This window comes from Aulostomus chinensis, chromosome 16 (genome assembly GCF_037954235.1).
Source record: "Aulostomus chinensis isolate RoL2024-O1b breed Wild chromosome 16, RoL_Achi_v1.0, whole genome shotgun sequence".
NCBI lineage: Eukaryota > Metazoa > Chordata > Actinopteri > Syngnathiformes > Aulostomidae > Aulostomus > Aulostomus chinensis.
This window is the reverse complement of record NC_141335.1, coordinates 5,575,904-5,603,301: the sequence shown is the minus strand read 5'-3', so window position 1 is coordinate 5,603,301 and position 27,398 is coordinate 5,575,904. Positions and strand designations below refer to the sequence as shown.

Below are 27,398 nucleotides of genomic sequence, written 5' to 3'. Positions count from 1 at the left end.
GAAAATGCTTGAATCAGCTAATACTTTTTATTTTCAGCACATCCTGGTGGTTTATCTGCAAAAGTGTTCATTTAAGGTTGAAGATATTTTAATATTTGAAACATTTCTGTCACCGTATTCATTAGTCATCAGGGTCAGAATTAGCCAGCAAAATGAACAGCTAGTAAGTTGAACATTTTGACCATATAGATTGATGACTGTGGATTTCATTGAAACGAATTTCTCACAGTTGCATTTAAAACAAATTATAGATTTGATGATAAATCAGATCCACTGGATTTTAAAACACAATTCCATAGACAAAATTGATCATTTATTCAATTCAGTTTTACTCTTCAAAACCAAAATTGTCAATTTAATATTACCCGGTTATTCATTGCTCATTGCCGGTGCATTTAGACAAGCTGTTCCCTGGAATATGCTGTTTTTAGCTCCAGCGCTATACACTTCAGGACGTTTGATTGTAAACTTGTGAAGAACGAATCTAACATTCAGTGTTGTTGAGATTCTCAAGCACGCTCAACATGCATTCAAGCAGCCATTTAAGTGAAGAGCAACAACCTTTTACCTTAGTGTACTATTTAAAAGTGCTCTCTCAGGTAATCTGCTGCAAGCACTGTTTATTGTGTGACCCAACCTTTTTTTATAATGGCCCCTCTAGTTAAAGTACATACTTAATGGCCAATTTTGTGGTGAAGAGCCTCGGTTGTGACTTGTGATGACGTTAACTAGATTGCAACACACACCTGGTTTTACTTACAGAGAACAGAAAGAAGTGGTTGTAGTCCGGAGTCGTTTCCTTCAAAGCTTGCCCAATACTGACGGTGTTGAGGAAGTCATGTCTACGTTCATGAAGTCTTTTTTTCCTCCTTCCTGTGTCCTGACTATATGCTGTATTATTGCTGTTTTAGTACAATGTGTGTAATTAAATATTTGAGAGGAGTGCATTTTCACTATTTGTGATATTTTTTTGTTCTTCTAATGTTAGATACACCTTGAGCACCTCCAACTCAGCCATTGCTGCTCTGCTGTGTGCCCTGTACCCCCACTTCCCTGCTCACAGCACTGACAATCGGTGAGACTCACACATGCACTGTGAAAGAAAGACCTTGGTAGGAGTGTACACTAATGCCTCGTGGTTAGAAGATGTGAATGGAGATCCACCTGGGTTATGGAGGGGGACACAATCAACATATTCAGTGGTAGAAGTGGTTGTGGATGACGCTCGCTCATGGATCATAACCAAAAGAAGAATATGAATACATAGAATAAACAGCTCATCAGATTTCTCACCTTCTAGAAGATAAAACTGTATATCTTTATTTTATTTGAGACTAATGTTCTACACCAGTCTGGCACTTTGCTCCCGCACCAGAAACTGTGTGCTGATGTAGCCCGTTTTTCTGCAGCTACCACTTGCAGGCTCTGCGGCACCTTGCCGTTCTGGCTGCTGAGCCTCGCCTGCTGGTCCCTGTGGATGTGGACTCCCTCAAGCCCTGCTACGCCCTCCTAGAAGTCACCTACAAGGTAAGTTCAGCAGGAATGGTCAGGCTGACACATGTTACTTTCCCTTCCGCTGTAACCCAGGTCCCGAACGTGCAGATAAATGTAAGAGTAGCATTATGTGAATTGCGGACATGTGGGTTGGTTAGCCAATCAGAGCCGCAACACAGTAGCCTCAGCGCTATAAACGGGAAGTGGGTGCGTTGCTCTCAGGTGAATGGGGATGCTGAGAGCGGAGCAGCTGCAGGTTGGTAGTGAAAATGTTAGTTGTTGTTTACCAGGATGTCTCAACATATGACCCGGTTAACGTGAGGTGTAATGAATTTTATTGGCTTGTAGATGGCTACCCGGTGTGAAACCTTGCTGACGAACTCTAGTTGTGTGTGGGCTTTTGACATGTGAATTGGTGAGTTGACGCGTTGTTGTTAGCCACATGCTAGTACAACCTGTTCGTAATATATGTCATCCATTTATGTAACACACTGTCTTATGAGTACTGTCACATGTGCATCACTAGTGCAGAGGGTATGTGTTCATTTGCTGGTTAGTTTCCAGTTGACAGGCTAATGGGCAGCATTGGCAGCTCCAGGTTACTCCTGGTATGTGTTAATGTATGGAAAATTAATATTAACCTTTTGTATGTGGGTGTTTATACATTTTTTGACATGTTGAATGTACTGAATTTAATATTGTTCATGTATATATGTATGTATATTTTTGTATACACATTTGCTTGTGTTTTTCTCTGAGGCTTCCTTTAATATTGCCTCATCATAACTTTTCCTCCTTAGCTGAATTTGGTCTTCTGGTCTCTGTTAAATGTGTGCTACACTTGCACAATCTTGCTTCTTCCCCTGAGTGAATATTGACACTGATATTCCTTATTTACGTCATTAAGAGCTGTTTAACACTATCTCACTTTGCCTTGAAACTTAGTCTTTTTGCTGTTCCATAGTATGCACTTCCTCCCTGTCCTTCTGCATCTTCATCACTCACGCTTGCACTTGACTTCCTCTTGACAAGTTGTTTCACATGCAAACCGAAGCTGTAATGTACCATGTGTGCTTTTTTCACGTGGAAGAGAAAAATGCCTGTCTACAAAAACGCCAAGTTCAAGTTTTTCTGTCCTCTAACTCAAAGCAAGCGCCCCTTTTATTTAAAAACATTCAACACAAGCTCTCTACTGCCTCCAGATTGACTGACTGCTAAAATAAAATCAAGTAAATAAAAACACATTATAAAACCAACTTTAATAACTTCCCAGCACTTACATGATCGTACTACATCTGTTTCATTTAATTAATTTTTTTGGCATGATGCTGCAGTTTAGCTGTCTGAGTGTAACTGTTCAGGATTGATGAAAAAGCTTAGTGCAAAGAAACCTCAGCGATGTCAGTTCTGGTTCCTCTTTGTTTATTGAATCCTGTGTAGGAGCCACTGTGTTGCTGTTCACATTAGTTCAGACTTCCTGTGTTGCATGACCTCGCACAAGATAACATTTATCCATTCATTTTGGTCAGTTTTGTCATTTTTATCAGTTGCGCTATGTCAGGTCACCGCACTGGCAGTTTGTCCTGAAGAGTTTGCGTCTCATGAGAGGACGGGTGGTAGAAATGTATGGTTGCAGGATGATCTGTGATGGGAAGCTTAAATAATTGAGTCTAAGATAAATGTTGCTGAAAAAAAGAATGTCAATCACATCTCAGGCTCCCTGAAGCACTCAGGCATTAAAGCTCCCACATTGGCTAACCGTAGAAAACAAAGAGCAGTATAAATATCAAGAATGTCAAGCTAAATGTTTATTTTTAATGAAAAAAATGATCCATCAAACCATTTTACCATTGTTTTCTAATGTCCTGCCCACCCACAGGCGCCAGTGCGAGTTAATATGCACCATCTCATCAGGACACACCAATGTCCTGTCCTGCGCTTATGTGTACAGTTACCAGAAAAGCAACAATTTACTGTTACATTTACTCCAGGTTATAGTGGCTTAAGCACTTCTTTTGTCCCTGTGACATTAGCTGTGGACCACTGCATGCTGTGTTTGTACCCACTATGGACTTGCGCTCACTGCATTTGTGTTTTCACAAGTGAAGGTTGGTTGAAGGGTGAAGACAGAGATCTGTAGCCATCTATTGTTTGGTGGACCTCAGACGACGCTCTTCATGTCAGTCTACGTCACAGCACAGAGCACTGCTTGAGGCTGTGAACATCACTTGCTTTTTGGGTCACTGTGTGAGAGAGAGAGACTATGCAAGCATTTATACACATTTTATTTGGGGCTTATTATTTAAGAGCACAAAAATAATTCTTTTTAATTCGTAGTTATGTGAGAAGCATACAGAATTACCTCACCTCAAAATGTCGCCCTCTTAAGGTGTCAGTTTATATAATTTCTGCGATTGCCACTGTATTGCTTCATCACCGAGTAATTACATTTATGCGCCATCACTTGTTTATTTGGTGCATGAGCAATATTTGTTGTGAGTGTGAAACTGCATACATGAACCTTTGTTCTTGTGTTTGTTGTGATGACATCTTTTCCTCGGGTTGCAGGAGACCAAGTGGTACGAGGAGACGACAGTAGAACTGATGGCCCCCACCATGCTTCCTGAACTGCACCTCCTCCAACGGGTGAAGCCTCACAACACTTAACACTTGCTGAGGGTCAACTATGTATTGATAAGTACCCAAAGTATTCACATTATGACTGTGGATGAAATCGATCGTTATCTTGCAGGTAAAAGTGAAAGGGCCTCGTTATTGGGAACTTTCCCTTGATTTGAGCAAAGAAACGCAGCATCTGAAGTAAGTGCAGTACTCAAGCAGTTCAAATGAAATGGGTGTTAATATCAGTCTTTTCATGACACAGCTGGCTTTGTGGAATCTGGAGCTCTGATGTCACGTATTGATTGGGTTGATTGATTTATAGAACAATCTCTCCTTCTCTCCCTCAGGTCCATCCTCTCCAGAGATGGGGTCTTGTACGTTAAATTAAGGGCCGGCCAGTTGCCCTACAAAGACGACCCTCAAGGCTGGAAAAGTCTGCTGGCTTCCACTGTTAACCATGGCAACTCTGGCGTCAGAGCCTTCAAGGTAAACACATGACACATAACACCAACAAGCATCATTCTCTCTTTTCTTGTTGGGCTGATTGACCTCAGGAAATGATCTTTAGAGGAATTATAATACTGTGAGTGTTTCTGGACTTGTTTACAAGGCAGCATGGTTTCAATCAGATGTTGAAATCTACATGCAACCTTGTCTTATAAAGAATAAAAGTAGAAGTGAGTGGAATCGAATTGGCCTCCGCCCTGGTGTTTGCTCCCTTCCAGTCTTGGCAGGTTGTCACTACAGGTTCATGTCCTTGTTTGACAGACCATTAGTGGTTTCCTGATGGACTCTGCGTTCGCTGTCAATGCTCCTGCAGTTCTGGAGGGTAAAAGAAACAATTAAAAAAAAATCAACAACACATCATCTATTCCACTTGTCATATCTTTTGCTTGTGCAGTTATGTTTCTTCTTTTTATCACCTTTTATTTGAACCTTTTGTTCCTTTATCTTGTGTAAACGTTCCCTGGATTTTATTTTGGATTGTCTTGTATTTGATTTAAAAAGTTATTTTCTCGTTTTTGCACCCTTCTGCTTTTCCTTTCAATCAAAGACTCTTTCAGTCCTGTTTGTGCGTGTGTGTTTCCGCAGCCAGAGGCCATCTCCACGTTCACCTCTGAGCCTGCCCTGCTGTCCTTTGCTGAGTTCTTCTGTAAAACATCAGATGGAATGAAACATGTGAGTTTACCACAGAATGACTTGAGTCCAATGTGACTCTTGTTTTATTGCACTGATTTAACCTCTGAGCAGCATTTTACAGTCATGGATTTATACGGAGCCTTTTTGACCAGTCATATAAGCCTCTTTTGTCTTGAACACTAAACTTCATTTCAGACGACTACTCGGTTTTGGTACCTGTATTTCAGTCTCCACTGCCGGTAGTGCGTAGTCCAGCTGGTTGCCATAGCAAAGACCCATGACACTTCTTTGATGTCATCTTCAAAGTGATGTACATAGGAACAGTACCTCATCCAGTTTTTGCTGGGTTCTTTAGTTGGAAATCTAAGTCAAGTCTGCACCTCTGCAATTGATAGTGGTGTAGGTTCATTGATTACCATTTAATTGAGCTTTATAGTGGATGAAAGCAATGGCTGTGGTTGGTAGTCTGGCTATTTTATCATGCAATGACACACTGAAAAGTATAGTGAGGGTTCTTTCCATGAGACAGTCGTCTTCTGTTTTAAGTCTTCTTCAGGCATGCATGGCGGTCATGTAAAAGTTACGTTCCCGGTGTAAAATAGACAAGTAAATGACACTCTAAAGTGGGCTGTAAGACCTCTCCTCCAGTCACCTCTGCAAAGAGCTGGTGAAGCCTCGAATGCCAAACCTTAGGCCTGAAAACCAATTCCAGGCTGCGATGGCACACTGGTTTGATCCTCTTATATACACACTGTGCATTAAACACAAAGCGCAGGCTTGTTAATGAATTAATGTAAAGCAAGAGTTTGAACTGAAGTCAGGGAACACAAGTTTGGTGAGATATTTATGTGGACAGATTTTTCCAGTAGTGCTGATGGAGACCCCATAAACACATCTGTTGACAAATTAAAGAAGAAGAAAAAAAACAACTTTAAATGCTGCAACCTCAAATTTGCAGTCAGTCAGGAGCGTTCAGTCCAGGAGCGTTTGTCATATGAATTACACGTGACATACACTGGGTAATTGAAAAGGCTTTACAAAGAGCTAAAATAGATTGTGTAGATTGCCGTGACTGATGCTCAGTCTGCTTGTTGATCACTTGACTTCTATTGTCTGTGTAGAAAGCTTCAGGTTAATTAGTTGGATTGTAAGAGGACACTGGTTGTAGCTTGTAGAGGGTATTGGAAGATCATTTGTCAATTTGGAGCACAACATTCAGTAATCGAATGTAACGACCCCAGATTTCTCTTCAATGATCTTATTTTATCAGTCCAATCACATGCAGCTCTGCATTCTCCACCACCTCTTTATTTAAATCGAGGTCGGTTGATGGAAGAGTTTTTTGTTGTCGAGTTTGTAATGTGTTATGAAAAACAGCGCATATAGATATGAACGTACAGAATCCATTCCATCTAAACAATCCCTTACATGCTGCGATGTGTTGCGTTTGCAGCGAGAAGACACTCTAGTGTTGTTCTCAGCCATGCTGTACGAATGTGTGACGCAGGAGTGTCCGGAGATGCTGCCCACCTACATCGCCATTGAGCAGGTACACACATCCTCACACAGCTGCGCACAGCGAGCAGCATGACGCTGTTAAACTGGTCCTCCTGACTGTTGTCTCTGTTTTAATATTTGAAATGCAGTTGCATCACGAAGCATTTCAACTCTAACAAAATAGACAAAAATGTCATAAAATGCCGAACTTGTGATAGAGGACGTATTTCTGTAAGTCACGATATTGATTGACAAACTTAAGTGAGATGGACTACACACAAAAAAAAGAATCACCTGATTAACCAAAACATGCACTGGAACAGAAGACAAAACAGAAGCTGAGTTTTTTAAACTATTTTGAAAATTGAAATGTTCCTTGTATGATTGGACACTGAGTGATCAAATTGCTGAAAATCCAACGTCACACTCAAATAAAGAGGTTGTTTACCTGTGTTGTGGTCGTTTTCTCTCAGGCTGTTGGTGGTGTGTGCCGGGGTGAGCTGCTCCAGACCTTCCCCCTGTGGCAGATGCGTCTGGTGGTGGAGTTGTGGGACAGCAGGGTCCTGCGAGGTCCCGCCAACTGCCATGACGCTCTCCTCACCTCCGAGTTTTTGCCCGTCATGAAGAACATGGTGGATGTCGCACTAGACAGCTGGCTCAAAGGTACCTCAGTCATGAATCAGAGTCCTGAAGTAAAAACTGTTTAGATAATTCCAGTATTTCACACCCAAGACCTGGTTCCCCATCTTTTTTCTGGTTCAAAATTAACAGACAGATATTTTATTGTCACCACGTGAGCTGATATTTTGGTTTTGCTGAGCTGTGTTATGACCGTTTCACAGCCTGCATGTGTCTCGGCTTGTTTTCTAGATCAGGGTGTAGCACACCAGACTGTGTGTGCGTGTGTGTATACACTCAAACATGCACACACACACACACACACTGCATGAAAACACACCAGGAGGTGTGGGACTCAGGTGAAGTAGTTAGACAAGATATTTAAATGTACAGACACAGTTCAAACAAGCCCTCACACCCATGTTCATGATCGGGTTTGAAAGGAAACCGAACTACAGTATCTTCACCCCCGGCTGTAGGAATGTTAATGTTGTCTGGAGTCAACCGTGAATGAAATATGCGTCTGGATTTATCCCCCTTGATTTTTCTAAGTCCTGTTTATGCTCATCTTCTCTGAACTTCTACATGAAGAGCAATGAAAATGTCAGAAGTCATGCAGATGTCCCTCTGATCATGGAATTCCTGGGATTTTACAGGCATAAAAATGAGATTACTGACATGGGCTGCTGATTTGCCTCACACGTTATCCACAACACGCAATTGTGGCAGAATGTAATGGATGCATATGCAGGATTGTTTTATATTAGATGTTTTTTAAGGCTTGAAGTGGTCCTGTGATAATCACAATCATCATCTGAAGTTTTTTTTACATGGGATTTGGAACATCAATGTTCCTTTTTTAGATAAGGCTTTGTTTATACTTGTTACATAGAAACACAATGAGCTGGAATACCTCTATATGACATGTTTTTCCTATAGACAACAGTTTGGTGTTGAGGTCCTACATGAGGGGCGAGTCCCTCTCTAAGGATGCCCAGTCTGTCGTTTTGGCCTGCTTCCTGGTGTACCGCTCTATCCCCTTCCTGAAGAACACACACACACAGCTAGAGGGTAAGACAAGCACAGAAAACCACACCAATTACTATTTATACACAGACATTTGACTCCACAATGCAGGTTTAAAGTCTCTTTGATTTTCTCTCATAGAATTAACTAAATGACCTGAAACATCAATTAAATGTATGGTCTCATCACTGCTTTGGGGGCCTTCGGATGGCTCCACGCCAGTAACCGCTGTAGGCCTGGTTATGGGATATTGTTTTCAGCTTGTCTATCCGCTTTCAACACAATATCTCAGGAATGTCTTGAGGGGCTTTGCTTCAAACTTGCCACAAATGTCTGATTTCAAATGTTTGGGCAGATCTGTTAACCATAGCAAACCTCTGCATTCTTGCACAGCAGCCTTGGCAGGCGTCTGACTTCTTCCAGTGCCTCTCCAGTCGTGACGGTAACCTTTGACTGTTTTCCATCCAGCTCTGTAAAGTTTCATCCTCTCTCCGCACAGGCTGCTCTTCGCTTGGGGATTTATTGTCATGTAGCAGCCAGTTGGGCATCCCTCTCAGAGACCTGTTGAGACTGGTTCCTGTCCTGCTTGGTTCTGGACCACAGATGCTGCCAGGTTTCCCTCTGCAGGCATATTGATCCTAAAGGCTCAGCACTTGCCAACTGGAGAGTTATCACTCATAGATGCAGTTCATAGCCTTATGTTTCCACTGCAAACACGGGTAGGATGGCTCATTTCTACCTATAATACCTTTTTGTGTGTGTGTGTGTGTGTGTGTGTGTGTGTGTGTGTGTGTGTGTGTGTGTGTGTGTGTGTGTGTGTGTGTGTGTGTGTGTGTGAGAGTGATGTGGGAAAATACGTGACCGTAAAATCACTGTAGCCTGGCTGCTCCGCCTCCGAGAAGAAAAACTTGGAAAATACAGACTTTGTTTCCTTCTCTGCCACTCGAATATGAAATAACAGTTTTTGTAATATATTTGTATTTGTATTTAGTTTGTTTTTGTTTGTTTTTTTAATTCAGCTTAACGAATTGGCTGCAGTGATGTTGTGTTCATGTGCCATTTGGTGGTACAGTAAACCCAGAATGGGGACTGTTCTAAGTTCTGATGGGTAACATTTACCATACTTGGGTACCACTTACCATATTTACCATTTACCCAGCGGTCCAGCTGCTTCTCACCTCTCCACACTGGCAGGACAGAGAGGGCCGGTCAGTTCAGAGATGCACCAGTATCCCTGCTAGCTAGGGGGGCGGCTCTCTTGAGCTCAGCCCTCTGTGTGAGATCAAGAAAATAAAACAGCAAAGCCCCTGCAGCCTTCATGATTCCTGTGGTTCATTTAGTGTCGTGATAGCTTCCTGTTCGACTCAGGCAGCTCATGTTAGCATAGATGTTTAGTTGGCCGTTACGTCCCTGCCGACACCATGAAGGTCTTTTAAATGGAGTCATACAAGATCAAACCGCTCTGTGGCTTTCTTCTGGAAAGAAGACAGGCTTTGTCTTTCACGTCTTTCACTATTTTTGTGACCAAAAAATGTCTTCAAAACTTTGCACTCAGTAGGACAAAGCTGACTTCATTTGTCTTTGAGTCCAAAAATTTCATGTGTTTAATAAACCTGATTATGTCTTTAAACTCCTTTGGTCATCCCCAGTGGCTTCTAGTCCAGCTGCCAGCCTTTCATGGTGTTCAGACCCTTTGCAGAGCATTCATTATCTATGAGCTATACAGGTTTAGGTGGGAGGCGGGGCTCAACGTGGACGTGTGCTACATCAGTCTCACAGCTGACGTATGGTAATAACCATTTTACAGGCAGTTTAACCGTCTTCTCTATGGGATTAAGAAAGAAGTGTAGAATAATAATGGCAAATAACCAAATCCCCCTCCAAAAAACTGGAAATTATAATAATTATAAGGGGCAAATCATACTCTGCTGGTGGAAGAGGATTTTTTCTTTCTGTTCTTGGATACCCAGGACATAGTCACACACCAAGGATGCTTACGTGGTGATAAATATGCTTGAAAGATGTTCACCACCGGATGAGAGCTGCAGAGCTGGAAGAGACCATCAGCAAGGCAATACTAGATGTCAGTTGTCACATTAAACAGAGAAACAGTCATGGTTTTGTAATCATTTGTAGTTCACATGTCACCTGATGGTTTTCTGACACAATGAATGTTTAACCACCAGCTCTGAAACTCAGGAAATTGGGGATTTCCCTGTTGGCTCTTGAATGCAGCAAAAATGTCTCAATTTATCTGAAATGCAAAATCGTTTTCTTGGGTTCATGTAAAACACAAATGATTGAAATGAAACCGAAGCAAAGATTATGGAAGCATTCATCTGATACTGGCCAAAATCACTGGATATGTGAGGTATATGGATACATGATTCACCCCTTCACCCCAACCCATCAGCATAAACTTTCATGTAAAAGCTAAACTCACTTTCACTGTGAGGCTAGATGGGTTTTTAAGTTTATAGAGGCCCCAGGCGCTATGTTTTCAGGGGTTTTGTGTGTGTGTGTGTGTGTGTGTGTGTGTGTGTGTGTGTGTGTGTGTGTGTGTGATATAAAGTAATATATCTGGAGCACCAAGAGGGAATTTCAACAAATTTGTCACAAACATCCATTTGAGATGAATAGAAAAAGCTGGTGATCCGAAGTCAAGATCACGAGAACAGGCACATTGCAGAGCTGGTTTTCTTATGTCGTGCCGCCCACATTGACAGACAATAAAATTTGAATTGCTGTTACTGCTTAAATACTCCATAATCTTTGGTACACTGCACTTTAAGTTTTCATTTTGAAAGTTCCTGTGGTGCTGACCAGTCAAAAAATGCGGCTACATTCGGCGTGGAAAAGTTAAAAAGAAGCTGAGTCCCTGTTCTGGCCTACGTACAGTATTTCTTCTTTTAGAGAGCAGCCTGTCCACTTCACAGTTTGAGTAGAATTCTTTATTAACCGCTTACTTGCTTTAAAAGGAAAAAAAGAGTCAGCAGATACTCAGGAAATGGAAAATGTGCTATTCAGCATTCCTAAATGAGCCTCCGTCTGTGCTGGGGTCACCTGAATTCACCGGTCGAGCCTTCAAAGACCCCGAAAGTCATTTGAGTTTTGACCTCCAAAAATCAAGAGTGTCATGCAGTCAGTGTGTGTGGAAGGACATGAAGTGTGTGTTCACTTCATTGTCTCGGATCACTGCGAACAAACAGCTCTGAGAACATTCCAGAGCAAATGGAAAACATGCAAACAAACAAGCAGTCCGCACCCTCCTTATAGAGCCGCAACACACAGAGCAGTGACTGCCACTCACATCAAACTCTCTACTTGATTGGTGTTCATCTTTCTTTTTTTTTTATACATATATATATATATATATATCTCATCTACGAACTGAAAGTTAAAAAAAAAAACTCACCTGCCTAAAAATGGCAACCATTTCTGTTGCTGCAGCAAAGCAGGTTATAACATGAACCGAGGAGCATCTTTTCTATCGGTCGTACATCTGCGCTCTTCCTCATACCACCTAATTCTGGCGGTTTGGGTGGATAAAACACAGGATCTGGAGCATCTGTTGAACACTGAATTGCTGGGCCGCCCACACTGAAGCAGCGTTGTGCTTCCTTCAGAACTGTGGAGACTTCTTTGAAGCGTTTTTTTTTTTTTTTTATTTAGATTTTATCCCTGAAAAGTCCCCCAAAATACCCTCCAAACATGACTCTGATACTGTTTTCTAGGTGAAAGGACACTGTCAGACCAACACCAGCTTGCGTTTTTATTCCTAGTAGAAGACGGTGACATGTTTCCTAGCTGTTATCAGCATGCAGTTGCTGAGGTGGATAACTGAGACCATTATTTGGCCCTTTAAAAAAAAAAAAAAAATCCTGCTGCCTTATTTCCCATCACAGTGAGGCTCTCGACCCCTTGTACTTGCCGTCACTGTCATACGCGACAGCTCAGTAATGAATCACCTTTTCTGCAGAGCGTCTGTAAGGATTCTGGAATTTCAAGAGCCTTAAAATCTCAGTCTGCCTCCTCGATGACTCGCTCGGGAAAAAGGGTGATGTCACGCAATTAGGAGTGAAAATGCGATGATGGTTATTGTTGCTGGTGTTTCTGTGGTGATTTAAAAAAAAAAATCATATCTGACCTCCTTTCTCCGCAGATGTTTTATTTTGTCTGATTGTTTGTGGATGCTATTACCGCTCCCGTCTCCTGCCAGCTCTCTACCAAATCTGCCAAATCACAAGCAGGCAACATATTATTGAAATATTCCCCCTGCAAATTCTCAAGGCCCACGAACACACCGAGTACAGGATAACTGCTGCCGCTGCAGTCTCTCGCAACCGCATTCCAACTCAGATTTTGCTGTGGTTTAATTGGGATTAATGGATCAAAATAGTGCTGAAATGATGACATCATGTTGCAGGTGTGTGCAGAGAACGAATGCACACCTGGTTACGTTTTAACGCCGGATGACAGGTTATAAAAATATGTGTTTTCTGAAAGGAGCGTGGAGTTCTTAAGACGCTGTGGCGTGGCGCACCTCTTACATCTGACGCGCCAAACAAGTTTGGTGACGCGTGATGAAAATCTTTGAAAAATGGTTTTTTTTTTATGCATTTTAGAAGACGCTGACTCAAATCCGCATCAACATATGCATGAAAATCTTTATTAAGAACGGGATTAAAAATGATAATCAGGTTGCATTCGTTCCTTTTAATCACCTGGAGGCTGCGTCGGCCGGTGTAAATGTGGATAACTTTAAAGGGAAAGTTCAGAATGTTTGACTTGGTGACTGTTTTCTTGTAATAGCTAAGACCACCAAATCTCACCGGCCGTCTTAACTCACCCTTCACCGGCTCCTTGTGCCAACGTGCCACCCACGCAGCATCTCGCTGGACTGACCCTCTGGTATCATTTACAAGACAAACAGGCCTTAAATGTGTTTGCTGTGTGTTTGTGCTGAGTGATAATATCAGCCTGGTTTCCTGGAAACATGCCTTCTCTAGTCCACGTGTCTTTATAACATTTTCGAGAAATGTCACATGACATTAACACAGAGATTCGAAGGTCAACAGGAACTGGGACAGCCTCTGGAGGTGGAGGTGTGTCTTTAACACGATCAAAGTCTTGTGCTTCTCACTAGTCAGGGTGTCTCCTCTGAAGGCCGACGAAAGAGCTTGTTTTCTTTCCTCAACTTGTATCCCCGATGTCGTGAGGCCACGGCGTGTTCCAGTAACTGCTGCAGAGGAAGAAAAAGAACTACTTAGAGCGGAGACACGTCTGAAGCCGCGTTCTAAAAGTTCTTTTACAACACGCAGTTTGCTTCTCTCTCTGTCTCTCTGTCTCTCTCTCTCGGATTCATTGTAACTTGTTCTGGGTCAGATTTAAGAGCCCTGAAAGAATGTAGATTTGTCCCAGACTGCTGAGGCATGTGCTAGGAAACAGACCTGACTGTGGGAGGATGGTGTGGGAAAAACAGAGTTGTCTCATGTTTGCTGCCACAATAAGCCATGAACACACCCTCACACTGGTGCCTTCTCACGTCCTCACACACTACGGCCACTTAACCGACTAGGACCGTTTGAAGGGCGGATCTGACAGCCGACTGGACCACCGAGGAGCCAAAGCTTATTATGTACTAATATGATTCAATAAGAGAACCTTTAGAACTTTAAAGGGATTATGGACTGGGCTTTTATTTGATATTTGTTCAGTACCTTATGGGAACTCAGCCAGCATTCTCAACATTTACAGGAGTCTTTTTTTTAAATTTTTTTTTATTTGTCAGTCTGTCTGCTGCTGGCATTTCATGTTCTTTTAATGTTGAGTTTTGTTTTTCCAAAAGACAACAATATGGGATGCAGAGTCAACTAAAATGTGTTGGTTACCGATCTTGTGAATCTCCCAGGAACCCACTTCCTCACATTACAAACTCCAGTGAATGTAAATGAGCAGTCGCTTCATCTAAAACCATGCTATCACACCTCTACTTCCCTCTCCTCTGCAACATCCGTTTCCCCGCGCTTTCATAGAGAATCACACTGAGGACTTTTGTGGTATTGCAGAGTGCAGCTCACTATTTTTTTTCTTTTTTTTTTTTTTTGGTCAAATTGAAGAATTGAGAGTCCAATTGCAGACACCCTTGACACCATCCTGGTGAAGTGTGAGCGAGAACACCTCTTGAGGATGCTGAGCAGCGGACTGAACAGTTCCTCTCTGGTCGTCACACACGTCCCTGCGCGCGTGCGTTTGAGCAGGACAGAATCTCACTGTGCTCATGTTTTATTCTGGTGACCAGGAAGACGAAAGCTTCCCTCTTGGCTGTTGCCCGCTTTCCTATTAAAGCTGGTTCACAAATTACTACGTATGTTCAAACGGTGCTGTGCTAAGTAGTTTTTTTTGCCTCAGCATCACGGTGTTCGCTGAAAATATGAATGAAAATATCAAATACATGGCTTTCTGTTCACTGAACACTTGACTCTGAATGCATTCGTACAAGATTGATTTGTATTTACTCTGCATTTGTTGTGTTGTGTCATATGCAACTTAATGTTGTTGGGCTTGAAAAAAAGAGATTCATATTCTTTGTGCGACTTAGTGGAATAAAAAAATGCTTTTAAAAAAGGTGTGGCTTAAAAGCTGTTTTTGTGGCGTTAAGATGAATTGTTCCATAATTTGAAATAGTCGATGTGTACGAGAACATGAAGAACCGATGGCTGGAGGTCGTCGTCGGTAACAGGTTGTTGACTTGACTTGAAATGAATGACATTTTAGTAGAGATGAGTAAATGCTTGAGGGCGTTTCAACACCCAAGATACCTAAAGTAGCAGAATTAGCCTTTTTAGTAGTCACCACTCTTCCTGGATTTAACCGACCCCCTGGTCCAGAGTTTTCCTGTCACACAAACTGCTTCCATTGTCCAGTAACAGGTGTGTTGGCACTGTCACCGATTGTTCAGTCAATCAGTGTGGACATTGTGTCCCTGAGTCAGTGCGTGAGATGTTGTGAAAGCCTGAGAGCTCCATTCATGAGGAGGAAGGACTGGCAGGAGGTGGGTGTTACCAGAAATACGAATATGTATCAGAGTGCAGGAGGTGCAGCCTCCTCATAATGAATGGACGAGCTGCAAAGAAAAACTGGTGCAGCAATTAAGAAAGTTAGTGAGGGAAGAGAAAGCAGCAAAAAAAAGGTCAGTGCGTGTCTCCAGAAGCTGCTGTTTTATTTTTGTTTTTTGTTTTTTTTTATATTTGTTTATTCAGCAGTTGCCAAAGTTTGGCACTGTAAGAAAAATGTGCCAAGCCGACTTGGAGCACATGCGTGCCTCGCAAATGTTGGCAGAGTTTACAAAGCTTGAAATCAAAAGACGTGCAAAGTGTGAGCCAAAACCACCGGGGATGTTGGGTAAGTCATTCTCTCTCTCTCTTTTTTATGAATTAAAGACTACAGAGAAATTCTCTTGACAGCTGAGCGATTTTCATGATCCACGTCAGGAAGCGCGCATACACGTTTACACTCAGTGAGTTTCAACCTGTGCAACTTCAGAGGTGCATTTAATTGTTTTTTCTTCTTCTTTTTTTGTTTGATCAAAAAAGATACTAAAAAAAGACAGACTATCTAGTGTGAAAAGCGGCTCAGGGATTTAGGGCCGCGCATTAACTTGCGTAATGGGCGGTTTTTGCAGATAAGGAGGAAGTATGCGGTGTCAAACACAGATAGTAACCCGGTCTTCCTCTTCCCTTTGCTCTTTTCTTTTTTTCTTTTTTTTCTTTTTTTTTTTTACAAAAAACCAAACCTTTTTTTCAATGAAGTGACCAAACAGCGTTCTTTCACTTGACTGCACCCTGTTCCCTCTGATATTTTAACCGTGAACGCACCATAAAGCGTCAGCTGAGCTGCACGCAGGACGTCTCATCATTCACCCGCAGAAAACTACCGGTGTGACCCGCGTGAACTTCTCTGATCTCCCCCGGAGACTGATCCGTATCACGGTGTGAGGTTCAGCTCGGTGCGTCGCCTGCTGGAAAGACTTACCACCAGAATGCAGATGGGCGTCACGTCAAAAAAAAAATTTTTTTTTTTGTAAAGTTCTCGGAGAAAATGCTGCGTTCAAGAGCTGTCAGGAAGTCCTGGTTTAAGAGAGAGAGAGAGAGAGAGAGAGAGAGAGAGAGAGAGAGAGAGAGAGAGAGAGAGAGAGAGAGAGACACTCATCTTAATAAAATTGCCCAAAACCTGGGAAAACATATGAAATTCTACCTTAGAAACTACTTCATCGTGACAGTAGTCACAAGACAACCAAACTAGTTGAACAGTAAATATGCATTTGGGACATTCTTCAGTTTCCTGCACAAACATCAAATAGTTGAAGAGAGCAAAGTGGCCTGAAGGTCCCATTTTGTCGCTGCGCTGAAGGTTTTTTTTTTTTTTTTATCATGTCACACATTCCTCAGTTCAGGGTTTGTTTTGAAACTGCAGATTCACCTCAGGGATGTTGCCATAGTGTCCTTGATGAGATGGAAATGTACGGTAGATCTAAAACATTCCAAACTAGTGGTGAGAGGAGTTGACGCATGTGGAAGCTTTAAGGCCCTTGGAGTGTTGATACTTTCCTAAAATGTTACCAGTTTGTCCAATAATGGGTAAAAACTCCTATTAAAGCGTCCCTTCTGCATCCCACCTGTTCGCTGGTATGTTGTGTAGCTCAGTTTGGTATTACAGACACAGGCGTACCGCGTACTACAACTATTCATCAGTCTTCTTTTTTTTTGATCTTTGTGGTTTCATTCACATTTCATTCAGTGAAGCCTGCCATATTGGTGCGAGTCAAATTCTGACTCAATCTGCCCCTCGCTCGTTCATTGGCTGTCCCGCTCGCTCGGCACCGCCTGAACCTGTTCATGGTCGCTGATACTCAGCTTTAACCCACAGCGAGTGGGCGGGTGCAGTTTTGAGTCGAGCGGGAAAGTCCAATTCACGTCCTTATGTTTGACAGGCTGACCCTGTGCGTATCGAACACTAAAAAGATTCATTCCGAATGATTGGTTTGTCCGTTTTCACCAAACGTCAAGGCAAACCTTTGAGGAAGAGGACGTGTTCAAAAGCTGCGGAACTGAATGGACCTCGAGGTGCGTTGCTAAGTAGTGTTAGCGAGACTAAAAGGGATTTCTTCCACTCTGAGATGAATGGCCTCATGTGGCCAGAGGCTTTCTGTATACGTGCAATGCAAAAAAAAGAAAAAAAAAGTTGTACGCAATCAAAGAAATAATGTTTGCCAGTTAAAAGAAATCCATGACTGAGCTAAGAAATTAAAATCAAACCCGTAAAAACTCTCAGGTGACTTTTGGTGTCACCCAGTTCTTACGTTTCATCGCGGGGGGGGGGGGGGGGGTTTAGCTGCAAGCCTGGTTTTAAAAGTTCATTCTTGACCTTTTGAAGAAGCAGTTTGAGCTGAAGAGAAACTTGTGGAAGTCAAGGTTCACTTACTAGGTGTCTTTCAGAGCTTTCAACACGTCACAGTCTCCATTACTGTCTGATGAGCGCTACGGCTGTTCTATCTGCAGATGAAAACCGTGGAATGTGGTTGCAAGTTGTGGATTAAACTGATGGGGTTGAGCCCAGGTATTTATTTGTTGCATCAGTCTCATTCTCAGCTGTACTTGAATGCATCACCACACAGAGATGAATATTTCAAATAGGTCCGCCATTCGCTTATAATGACACACCCTGGTGTAGATGTGCAACTTTCACTTTTTTCGGTCCTGCTTCCTCATGTGTAGAACTTGAAAGACTGCAGAAATGGAACGTCTTCCGTTTTTATATGGCCGACCATCCTTTAGCCAGCAGCAATCCTTCCCTCCACTGTCTGGCCTCATTTGAAGAAAAGCTGTGGATGCATGGTGGCGTCGTGTCTGAGTGAGTTTCATAATGAGTGACGTGGGGTTTCCCTGTTTCCTCCTTTCATGTGGCTGAGGACTGAGAAGTCAACCCAGATATGATTTTGTATGTGTGTGTGTGTGTGTGTGTGAGACAATCAGAGACAATAGGAGGTAGTTCGTGCGCTGGTTTTATTTATACAACCTTTATTTAAAGAGGATTGTTCTTTGACATCACGTATTGTGTTCTGCGTGTGTTGTTACAGACTGCAGCTCAGTCATTTCCCCATTCTGCTTCCAAGGTGACCTAAGCAGCTCAAACTTCCTCTTAGAATTTGCATCAGTTTGCATCCGCAGCAAGACTAAATGTTCAGCGAGCCACGTGTGCGCTTCATCATGGTGTCACTGGCAGAAAATTAAAGATAACGTGAAACTAGAGGGTCACAAACTCAGCCAAAACCAGTTTAAAGAAACCCCTTTTTTTTTCTTTAAATCTGGCAGTGTTAAACTAATCCACCCCAAGTTGTAATGACTCCCACTAAGTTTGGTGAAAATTTGCAGACAACAGCCCTGGATGAGTTGTAGCCATGACCACTGTAAAGAACGCCGTCTCCAGGGTTACTGTGGTATTCGGCCGTGCGGCAAGTCAATGACATAAAGTCGAAGCAGGATCTGGTTATGAGCTGCGCTCTAGCTTGTTTCCTCTTTAAGCAAAATGTACACAAGACATTTTGTCATGGAGATCCAAGTGGTGGAAGCCGAGAGAGGTGAGGACTTCGTGTCCAGGTTGAGGTCGAGGAACCAGATTTGATCTGACTAATGAGCAATAAACCACATTGAAATGTCAGCTAATGATGTGATATGAATTAATGATGCATTGCCAGAGTCAAGCCCAAAAGTAGGCAAGTTTGTAAGAAGAGTAGACGCCTTCATCCGCTTACAGGAACTGCAACCAACCAAACACCAACCTCATCTTTGGATCTTGATATTTTCAGACTTGGGCTGCTTTCATGTCTGTAGTTCTCATCGGACTGCTAATTTGGAGCATTTCCTACTTTGTAGAGTTTGTTTTTATTTAGAAAAAAGTCCAAGAGAACCAAAATGCCTCATTACAAGCCACATTATGTGGTGGTAATGCAGCTTTAGGCTGGTTTACCATCTGCCAAGAAACAAAAAGAAGGGGATCGTGAGAATGAAGACACAGGAAGCTCTGGCTCCTCGGGCAGGAATCTGATTTCTCCACTAAATCATAAATTTCCCGGTGTATCCTCCGAGTTAACTACCATCTGTGGTGATCGCAAAGTTGAGCAGCAGAACACCGTCTTTACACTTTAAGCCACCACAGTTAGTGCAACAGCCCCCTTGCAAGCGTCCTTAATTGCTCCCCACGGGAATAGATAAAGTTTTCTGGATCTGAATCTGAATCTTTGGGGTATTTATGACCTGCAGCCAAACGGCCCACCAGGGGGCGATCAAACTCTTCAGGCTCTCTTGGCTATTGCAGACACTGCATAGCAACAATAAAGGTGTTAGCGTGGTAATATTTGCTATTTAGAACTGGATACAAAGTTTTGCATGTATTTGCTTATTAACCAAAATAATAACTAAATGTCCATTTTTGAGCTGATTATGGGCCTACAGAGGGGACTCGTCAGAGTGAGTAAGAATCATCTGAGGGGCACATGAATATCAGTGGTGCCTGTTATCCTGCCTGCTACAAGGAGTTCATCTATCTTTACCCAGCAGCTCCAACCTTCAACCGTCTGAACATGGAAGCCAAACAAAAAGGGGAAACATCCTCAACAGTGAGCGTGTAGTCCGTTAATTGCAGAAGAGCTTTTAGAATTAGAAACTGTGGGCTTGGACTGCTCTGCAGAAACCAGGTGGCGTCACTTCCCCGAGCATGCAAGCGCCCTTAGAGGCCACCGCTGCTCTTTCTTTTGCAAAGTGAGATGCAAACCAACGATGGCTCATTCAAATGAAAGTAAACCCCGGGGCTATTTGTGCAGCCATAAAAACAAATTAGGAGCGGCAGCTTTTACATCAAACACACGAACACATACGGAAATTACCTCCAGTCTCCTCACCCTCGCTGTGAATCATGGCGTCCACTGTCCAGCCCTTACTATTACAATGACAGAGATGGTGGATTTCACCGGACTTCCCCTTGAGTATTCATATAATGTTGTGATGTACTGTATTTGAGATATTGTAACCATCTGAAGTTTTAATAATAGCAACACATCCTGTCTTTCTTCTGGGCTAATATTTCCCCGTTCTGGCTCCATACCAAACACACAAATGTGACCGGGTCTCTCAAACTATTCTATAAATAGATGAGGGAGTACGGGAAACGCTAAATTCAAGAAACATCAGACATTAAAACAGATAAGGTAGTGACTACCAGCATAAAATCATCAGCTCTACTTGCAAATGATTAAAGCTAAAAGATTGTAGTCAATCGGATCCTCTGGAGATGCCCAGAATACTGCCATGGTGTCCTCAGTGACACTGCGTTTCCACATACAGAGTCCAGAACTCCTCACCATACACTGGAAGTTGACTTATGTCTTATGTAGTCCTCTGTGAGCGGATTTGGGACAGTATGTGGTGCTAACAAGCTAACAGGCTATGAGTGAGCTAACAGGCTATGAGTGAGCTAACAGGCTACTGACATCTGTGCAGCCATCTCTTAAGGGTTCCATGATGATGTCTCACATGTGAAATTAGCCCCTGATCCAGGGCTAATCAATTGTCCAGCATATGCATCACGAAGTTGACACTCGCAATTAAGGAACCGCTACACTTCCTGTTCTGTCAATTTTGAGTCTTACATAACGTCTCTGTCAGGCTTAAACCTCAACTTTTCAGGAACCTCTAGTAGCATGTTGTTTGCAGCGGCGCGAGCAATCGTTTTGTTGCGTCTTTCAGATGAGCCAATGAGGTGTTAGTTTAGAGAACGTCTGGCCTGCTGCCCGAAGCTGCAAAGGAACAAGATCCGACTACTCAAGCTGAAACAAGGAAACCTCAAAGTTTTTAAGGACCCTTTTTTTCCCCCCACATCATCACAGGAAGATTCAAGCATCTAGCTGGTGTACTGGTGTGGTTATTTGAGTGTGTATGCTGTATGAGTGGGTGTAGCGTGTGTGATAAACTGTTGATGTAACCTTTCACTCGTATTTCTGTATGTAAAGTGAAAGTGTAATGGGTTCACAGAAACATTCCTTTCTTATCTCACTGAGATTTTTATTGTACATTCCAAACATGATAAGTTGATGGCTGTCAGGACATTTGCGTGGGTGGTGGTTTGACCACTGACGCCTGCTACTATGTTACCAGTGTGCTGCACTGTGGGGAGGGTCTGGCATCCATATAACTAAGATGTAAAAGACACTGGTCCCGCATTTCTAGATTCCCTAACATGGAACGCAGATGTTGATTCAGTGTTTTGAAAAAAAAAATTCCAGATAAAAATTAACTTTGTCCAAGCTGTAAGAATAAAAATACAAAGACTTTTAGTTTTTAGTGGGAACAGGAAGAGGACATGAGAGATATGTGGACGTAACCTCCCTAGAGGTTTATTTACAACCCCTTACATTTTTTTTTTGTGCAAACCTGGGTGAGGAAATATAATGGGGAGGTTTAAAATCTGCTTGGCAACTACAGAGCTTGAAGGTTTTATGTCCTTGTGTCCCTCGAATGCAATACCTCAGAAATGTAAGTGGGCAAAGTTGACACAAACACTCATGCAAATGCGTAACATTTTTTTGCCCTTCAAAAATCAAAGAACACTTTTGGGGGGGGGGGGGGTCGAAAGTCAAGAAATTGCACGTGAATTGTGACCAACTTTCTCAGAAATGTGAAAGAATTAAGTGGTGACCTTTTTTTATATCCAGTTCACCCTCAGTGGGACATCATGATGTTCTTCAAAACGCCATTTCCGGCTAATATTCAACACCCTCTCTGTTCAGCCTCGAGGCTGTTGGTTCATATTTGGCACACGTTGTCATTTGGAATCATAGCTGAACTGATTACAAATATCTGGCATATCTCTTGCATTCTTTTAAATGTTTCCAGATAATTTCATTTCCAGATTACTCAGTAGAGACGGCTATTGGCCTTGGTCAGAGTTTGACACTTCAGTATACTTCGACATCGGCTTCTTGCGCTGTGGCTGGTGGTGCATTGTTGCAGTTGATGAAAATAAAGTTCTCTTTAGTCTTGACCGCTGTGCATTTCTCCAAAGTTTCAGAGTTGTTTTTGCTGCTTCCCAGAACTCCAGGAGCCACAGCAGTTAGACCTCCAGGAATGTTCAGCTCAGTCCCATGTCCGTTATCAGCACCTGAACTTTGAAACGGCTTGATTGCATTGCTGATAAATCCTTCTTGTCGGATCTGCAGCAACAACACCTGACTCACACCCTCAGTACCGTTATCTGGGCAGGTTTTGTTCACGACCACACTAGTTTACAGTCAAAAGAACTGGTTTCAAAGATGCTAGCAATAGCCGGCAGGATGACGAGCATGAGACAGTTCTTTTTAACAGTAACGGCTGTTGCCCGTGCATTGTACTCTATTACTGTGGAGGTTTTAGTCAGAGCTACTGGTTTCCAGTAAAGACCTGCACCCAGTTTCTTCACTACAGAGGAAGTGGTGGTGGCGGGGCCTGAAACTGTTCACCCATCAATCATTTATCTTTGCATGCTCAATAGTTGTTGTTTTTTTTTTTTTTTTTTTTTTGTCTCACATGCATTTACATACTGCTTGTCATTACGCCGAGCTGACAGGGGAACTTCCTGTGAGTACAGATAAACGTGAGCGTGACTGTTTGCTGCATCTTGTGGCTTTACACCACCTGATCACACAGTTTTCATTATTCATTTGTTACTAAAAATACAGATGAAAGTTGAGCAGCAGAGTCACTTTTAAATTTGAAGAGGGCTTGAGAGAGCAGCTGTGTCATTTTGAGTCTGCATGTTATTTAGTTATAGACATTTTAATTTAAAATCCCCCACAGGCGGGAAAAGAAGTATAAATATACTTTTGCTTGGATTAATAATGACTATCTACTGTGAGGTAAACCTCCAAAATAAACTCTTTCCATCTCATTTCAAAGCACAGATTAGATTTTCAAGTACTGGATTAAATGGGTAATTTCACCAGAGGCTTGGTGTAAATTGTATGTTCTACCACAGATGCTGTCAAGTGTTGCGATGCCACAGATTAAACACAGGATACGTGAATTTCAACCCTGCAGAAATATCATTATACGCAATGTATCTCATGCATTCCAGGGAAGTAACTATGCGTTTTTGGATGAATAGCACGCCTCATCCTCTGCTAAACACAGAGTTACAGTGCCACTTACTGGTGGAGCAGAGACATAGAGTGTGGGGCTCCACGTCTGCTTCTTCATCCTGCTTCACTGTAATGGCTGCTTCGTATTTAAACAAGTAAAATGATAAATTGGTTTCATGTTGCAGGATTTACCAGCAATAGGTAGCATTAAATGGTGGTGGTGGTTGGGGGGGGGGGGGGGGTCTCTTTCCTTACTCCATGCTGGAAACACTTGAAAAAAAGTATTTTTGGAGGTTGTATTTATTTTATTTATTTTTTTACATTTTCATCATTTAATTTCATTTTACAGCTCAGTGAAACAGAATTAATTTAATTAGCGTAGATAATATAAATATTTACCAAAAAAGGGACATGGACCAACATGTTGCAATGTAAATTTTTCATTCTTTTACCATATCATCCATATTTTTACTTTAATGATGTAGTATTTCATCTGAACTACACACTATGTTTGACTGTGTCCCTTCATTGGTCGTTCAAGGACAGTTTCTTCTTCTCTGTTTCAGTGCTGTTACACACAATATACTTATCAAATATCTATGTACTCTTTTCATATTTTTTATCAACTATTTTGGCTAAAAGCCCTTAAGCCTGTTCTCAAATCAATGCCGTCACTATAGTCAAACCAACCCTGCTGTCTTGGTGTGACATCTCACAGTTGCCACAAGTGGGCAGTGTTTCCCACTTCATCACAAACCTGGCTCCCACTGAGGGTTGGAATTGTGTTTCTGCCCTCCAGCACATCATCAGATGGATTCATTCAAGCCCCTGGAGTTCCAGAGTGAACAGTGAAGCCCCGCCCCCATGGGAATGGGAGCTATTGATTTGTTGATCGTGTCAGCTGGCAGTATTGATCCTTGTATCTGAAGACAACAATGAAAGAGTGCGGTGAGAAGCAGTCAGGGTTCGGTTCACACAGTAGATCAGCAAAGTGAGACACACAGCTGGTGACGTATGAGGCAGCGTGTGCGAGGCATTAGTGTGTCTGTGTGTGCATGCCATTGTAGACATTTTAGAGCGTGTCTTGGTCCCTACATATTTCAGGGTAATAAGAACAAGAATCAGACTAACTTCACGTACTATAGAGGGATGATAAGTGTATTCATCCTGGTATTTTGTGTGTGTGTGTGTGTGTGTGTGTGTGTGTGTCTTGGTAATGATTCATGAATACTGATTTAACCGCAGTCTTCAGTTTTCCAGTAGTAATGGGATAGAGGCAAGACCTCCATGGCTTAAAGGTGCACTCCACTCAGAATACGTCTGTGTTTCAACTACAGAAGACTTAAAAGTAGCTTAAAAACAAAATGCAATGTATATTGATATAATTTTAATGGCAAAAGGCATCCACAAAACGTTTTAAAAGCAGTATAATTCAGTCTATACTTTCATATGAGCTGTTAATGTTCGTTAAAAGCTGCGTTGGCTGAGTAAATGTAAATGCTGTGCAACATATTCTGACTCATTGTGGTAAAAAGTAGATGCATATGGATAGACGGCCGCAGAGTCGATTATCCTGTGCCCTGTGGTTAAGAAGATTCTATGTTTAGATCTGTCTTGTTTGGCGTGAAACTGACATAGTGCAATATCAGCTCGTGTTCGTACTTCAAAAGTTTATGAAAGATGTTGTGGCTAAAGCAGTGGACAGAAACAGTGAAGTAAATAATGCAATTATCAGCAAATGATGAGGTCATAGAGAGACCAGAGGTGAAAATGCAGCTTGCGTTTCCATGTGATTTTCCATCGTCTGAATTTTGTTTTTTTTCCTTTTGGTTTAGACTAGACTGATGTATCAACACTGGCTGGAACATTTTATGATTCATTATTGTCTTACTGAGCTCGAAATGTGAATGTCTGTTATTGTAGTTAAGGTATGAAGTGAAGGACACAAGATGAGTGAAAATGAAACTTGCAATTAAAATTATCCATCCATCTTCTTCCGCTTATTCCTATTAAGGGTCGCGGGGGGGCTGGAGCCTGTCCCAGAGGCTACGGGCGAGAGGTGGGGTTCACCCCGGACGGGTCGCCAGTCCATCACAGGGCCAACACATCGAAACAGACAACCATTCACACTCACATTCATACCAATGGTCAGTTTAGAGTATCAATCAGCCTCGTCCCCAACTGCATGTTTGGACGGGAGGAAGCCGGAGTACCAGAGAGAACCCATGCAGGCACAGGGAGAACATGCAGACTCCACACAGAAAGATCCTGTGCACGAGCCGGGACTCGAACCCGGAACCTTCTTGCTGTGAGGCCACAGTGCTGACCACTGCACCACCAATTAAAATGATTATAATACAAATGCCATTGTTCTCTTCAACGTCAGAGATTAGCTGCCTTTGCTGACTCAGTGAGACGGATGGAAGCTTCAGTTCTTATTGTAAATTACATTATGCACAACTTCAAAGTCGGGGAATAACTAAATAACCTAAAAAAAATAACACATAATTAAAACGTAAGCAATTGTTCACACATTTTTAATAGTGATTCGGTCAGTCTGGTCGATCATTCATCTTATAAATGAGCGCATCATCGGTTCCTGATCCAGTTCATCAGATCATATTTCATCAGATGTCATCAATATTAATAAAGTGAGACTTTTTTGGAGGGACTGAGTCACTGCTTGACAACCGAGACAAAGACGTCCCACCTGCATTATCAAGCTTGGTGGTCTCTCTCAGACATTAATCATGGTGGGAACACACACATTTTTCCATTTTTTTCACGCACACTCAGACATACTCAGATCAACCCACAAGACCACACACACCAATCTGGGAGCCTGGGACAAACACATTAGCCCCCCCACCCCCACCGCCAAACAGACTTCCCTGTGTCCATGTGTCTCAGTGAGCTAACCAGAGCCACAATAGCGACTCTGTGGGAACTAATAGTGTTTAGACTGATGAAGAGGTGAGTCAGATCCTTTGCTCCCTCTGACTCATGGCTGTCCAGACTCCATCAGTCCAGGAGGGGGGAGGAGGACCAGACATTTAGGGCGTCAAATAACTAAGCAATGCAAGACAAGTTTTTTGTGGAGATCCTCCTAAAGGCTCACAGTTGGTAAATATCCTTTTGGAGCATCTTTCTGGGGTCCAAGGCTACATGAGAGAAAGACCCTGCTATTGTCCACACATGCACATGTTAATAATAGACAAAGGAGCTGAAAGTAGGTGGGTGCGTGGGTGCTGGTCTATTCCAGCTAGATGTGAAAAATCCTCCTGCTCAAGAGTGTTTCCATGGTAAAAACGGTTTCATCAGACGTCAACAGCAGCACGGAAAATACAGTAATTGAGACTCAAGATGTGTTGTTCTGATGATATGGAAAGGACTGATGGGGGATGAGACAAATTAAACTGCTCTGCTGAAATATTGATGTTTTTTTTGTCATTTGAGCAAATCTAGGGCTAAACATGGAGGTCTGTTTAGAGAATGTGCAGGGAGAAAAGTACCGTCATGATCATTTTATCTGACTATTAGTGAAAAGTCCTATTGTTGTATGCCTCCACGATGTGTGCCTGTCAGTGGAGGTTTGTGCTAAACCTTAAGAAATTCCCTCAAGGTTTTCCAGATGTATCATGTCAATGTAAGGAAACACTGACCTTGGCCTTAGACTACCAAAATCCTCAAAATTTCCCATCATCCTCAAGTTCCAGTGGAATTTTGTGCAAAATTTGAAAAACGTCCCTCAAAGTGTTTTTGAGCTATCATGCCAACGGGAACGGGACAGACAACTGGAAAACACCAGCTGTGTGAAAGCAGTTTTGACTGG

The 27,398-nt window shown here is 42.4% G+C and overlaps 1 protein-coding gene and 1 long non-coding RNA gene across 17 annotated transcripts in view; one reads left to right on the top strand and one right to left on the bottom strand.

Annotated features, from left to right (window-relative positions):
- Nucleotides 1–27,398, top strand: part of anapc1 (anaphase promoting complex subunit 1) — a 112,557-nt gene that overhangs the window by 28,416 nt on the left and 56,743 nt on the right. For 14 of the 16 annotated variants that reach the window (XR_015109571.1, XR_015109564.1, XR_015109560.1 and 11 more), the window contains exons 44-53: nt 989–1,075; nt 1,410–1,527; nt 4,063–4,140; nt 4,247–4,314; nt 4,464–4,602; nt 5,209–5,295; nt 6,710–6,805; nt 7,227–7,416; nt 8,311–8,442; nt 8,897–9,116. Coding sequence is in view for 1 of the 16 variants with exons in the window: in XM_086181103.1 (XP_086037229.1) it covers nt 989–1,075; nt 1,410–1,527; nt 4,063–4,140; nt 4,247–4,314; nt 4,464–4,602; nt 5,209–5,295; nt 6,710–6,805; nt 7,227–7,416; nt 8,311–8,442; nt 8,897–9,033 (1,132 nt within the window). In the remaining 15 variants the exon portion in view is untranslated. Of the gene's footprint in view, nt 1–988; nt 1,076–1,409; nt 1,528–4,062; nt 4,141–4,246; nt 4,315–4,463; nt 4,603–5,208; nt 5,296–6,709; nt 6,806–7,226; nt 7,417–8,310; nt 8,443–8,896; nt 14,981–27,398 lie in introns of those variants that run through there. The other 2 variants (XR_015109570.1, XM_086181103.1) reach the window with 2 other exon arrangements.
- On the bottom strand, nt 2,784–8,582 carry LOC147247263 (uncharacterized). The gene is made up of 4 exons (XR_015109572.1): nt 7,202–8,582; nt 5,473–5,638; nt 5,040–5,267; nt 2,784–4,938 (listed from the first exon to the last, which is right to left on the bottom strand). It is a non-coding gene; the product is annotated as an uncharacterized LOC147247263 (long non-coding RNA).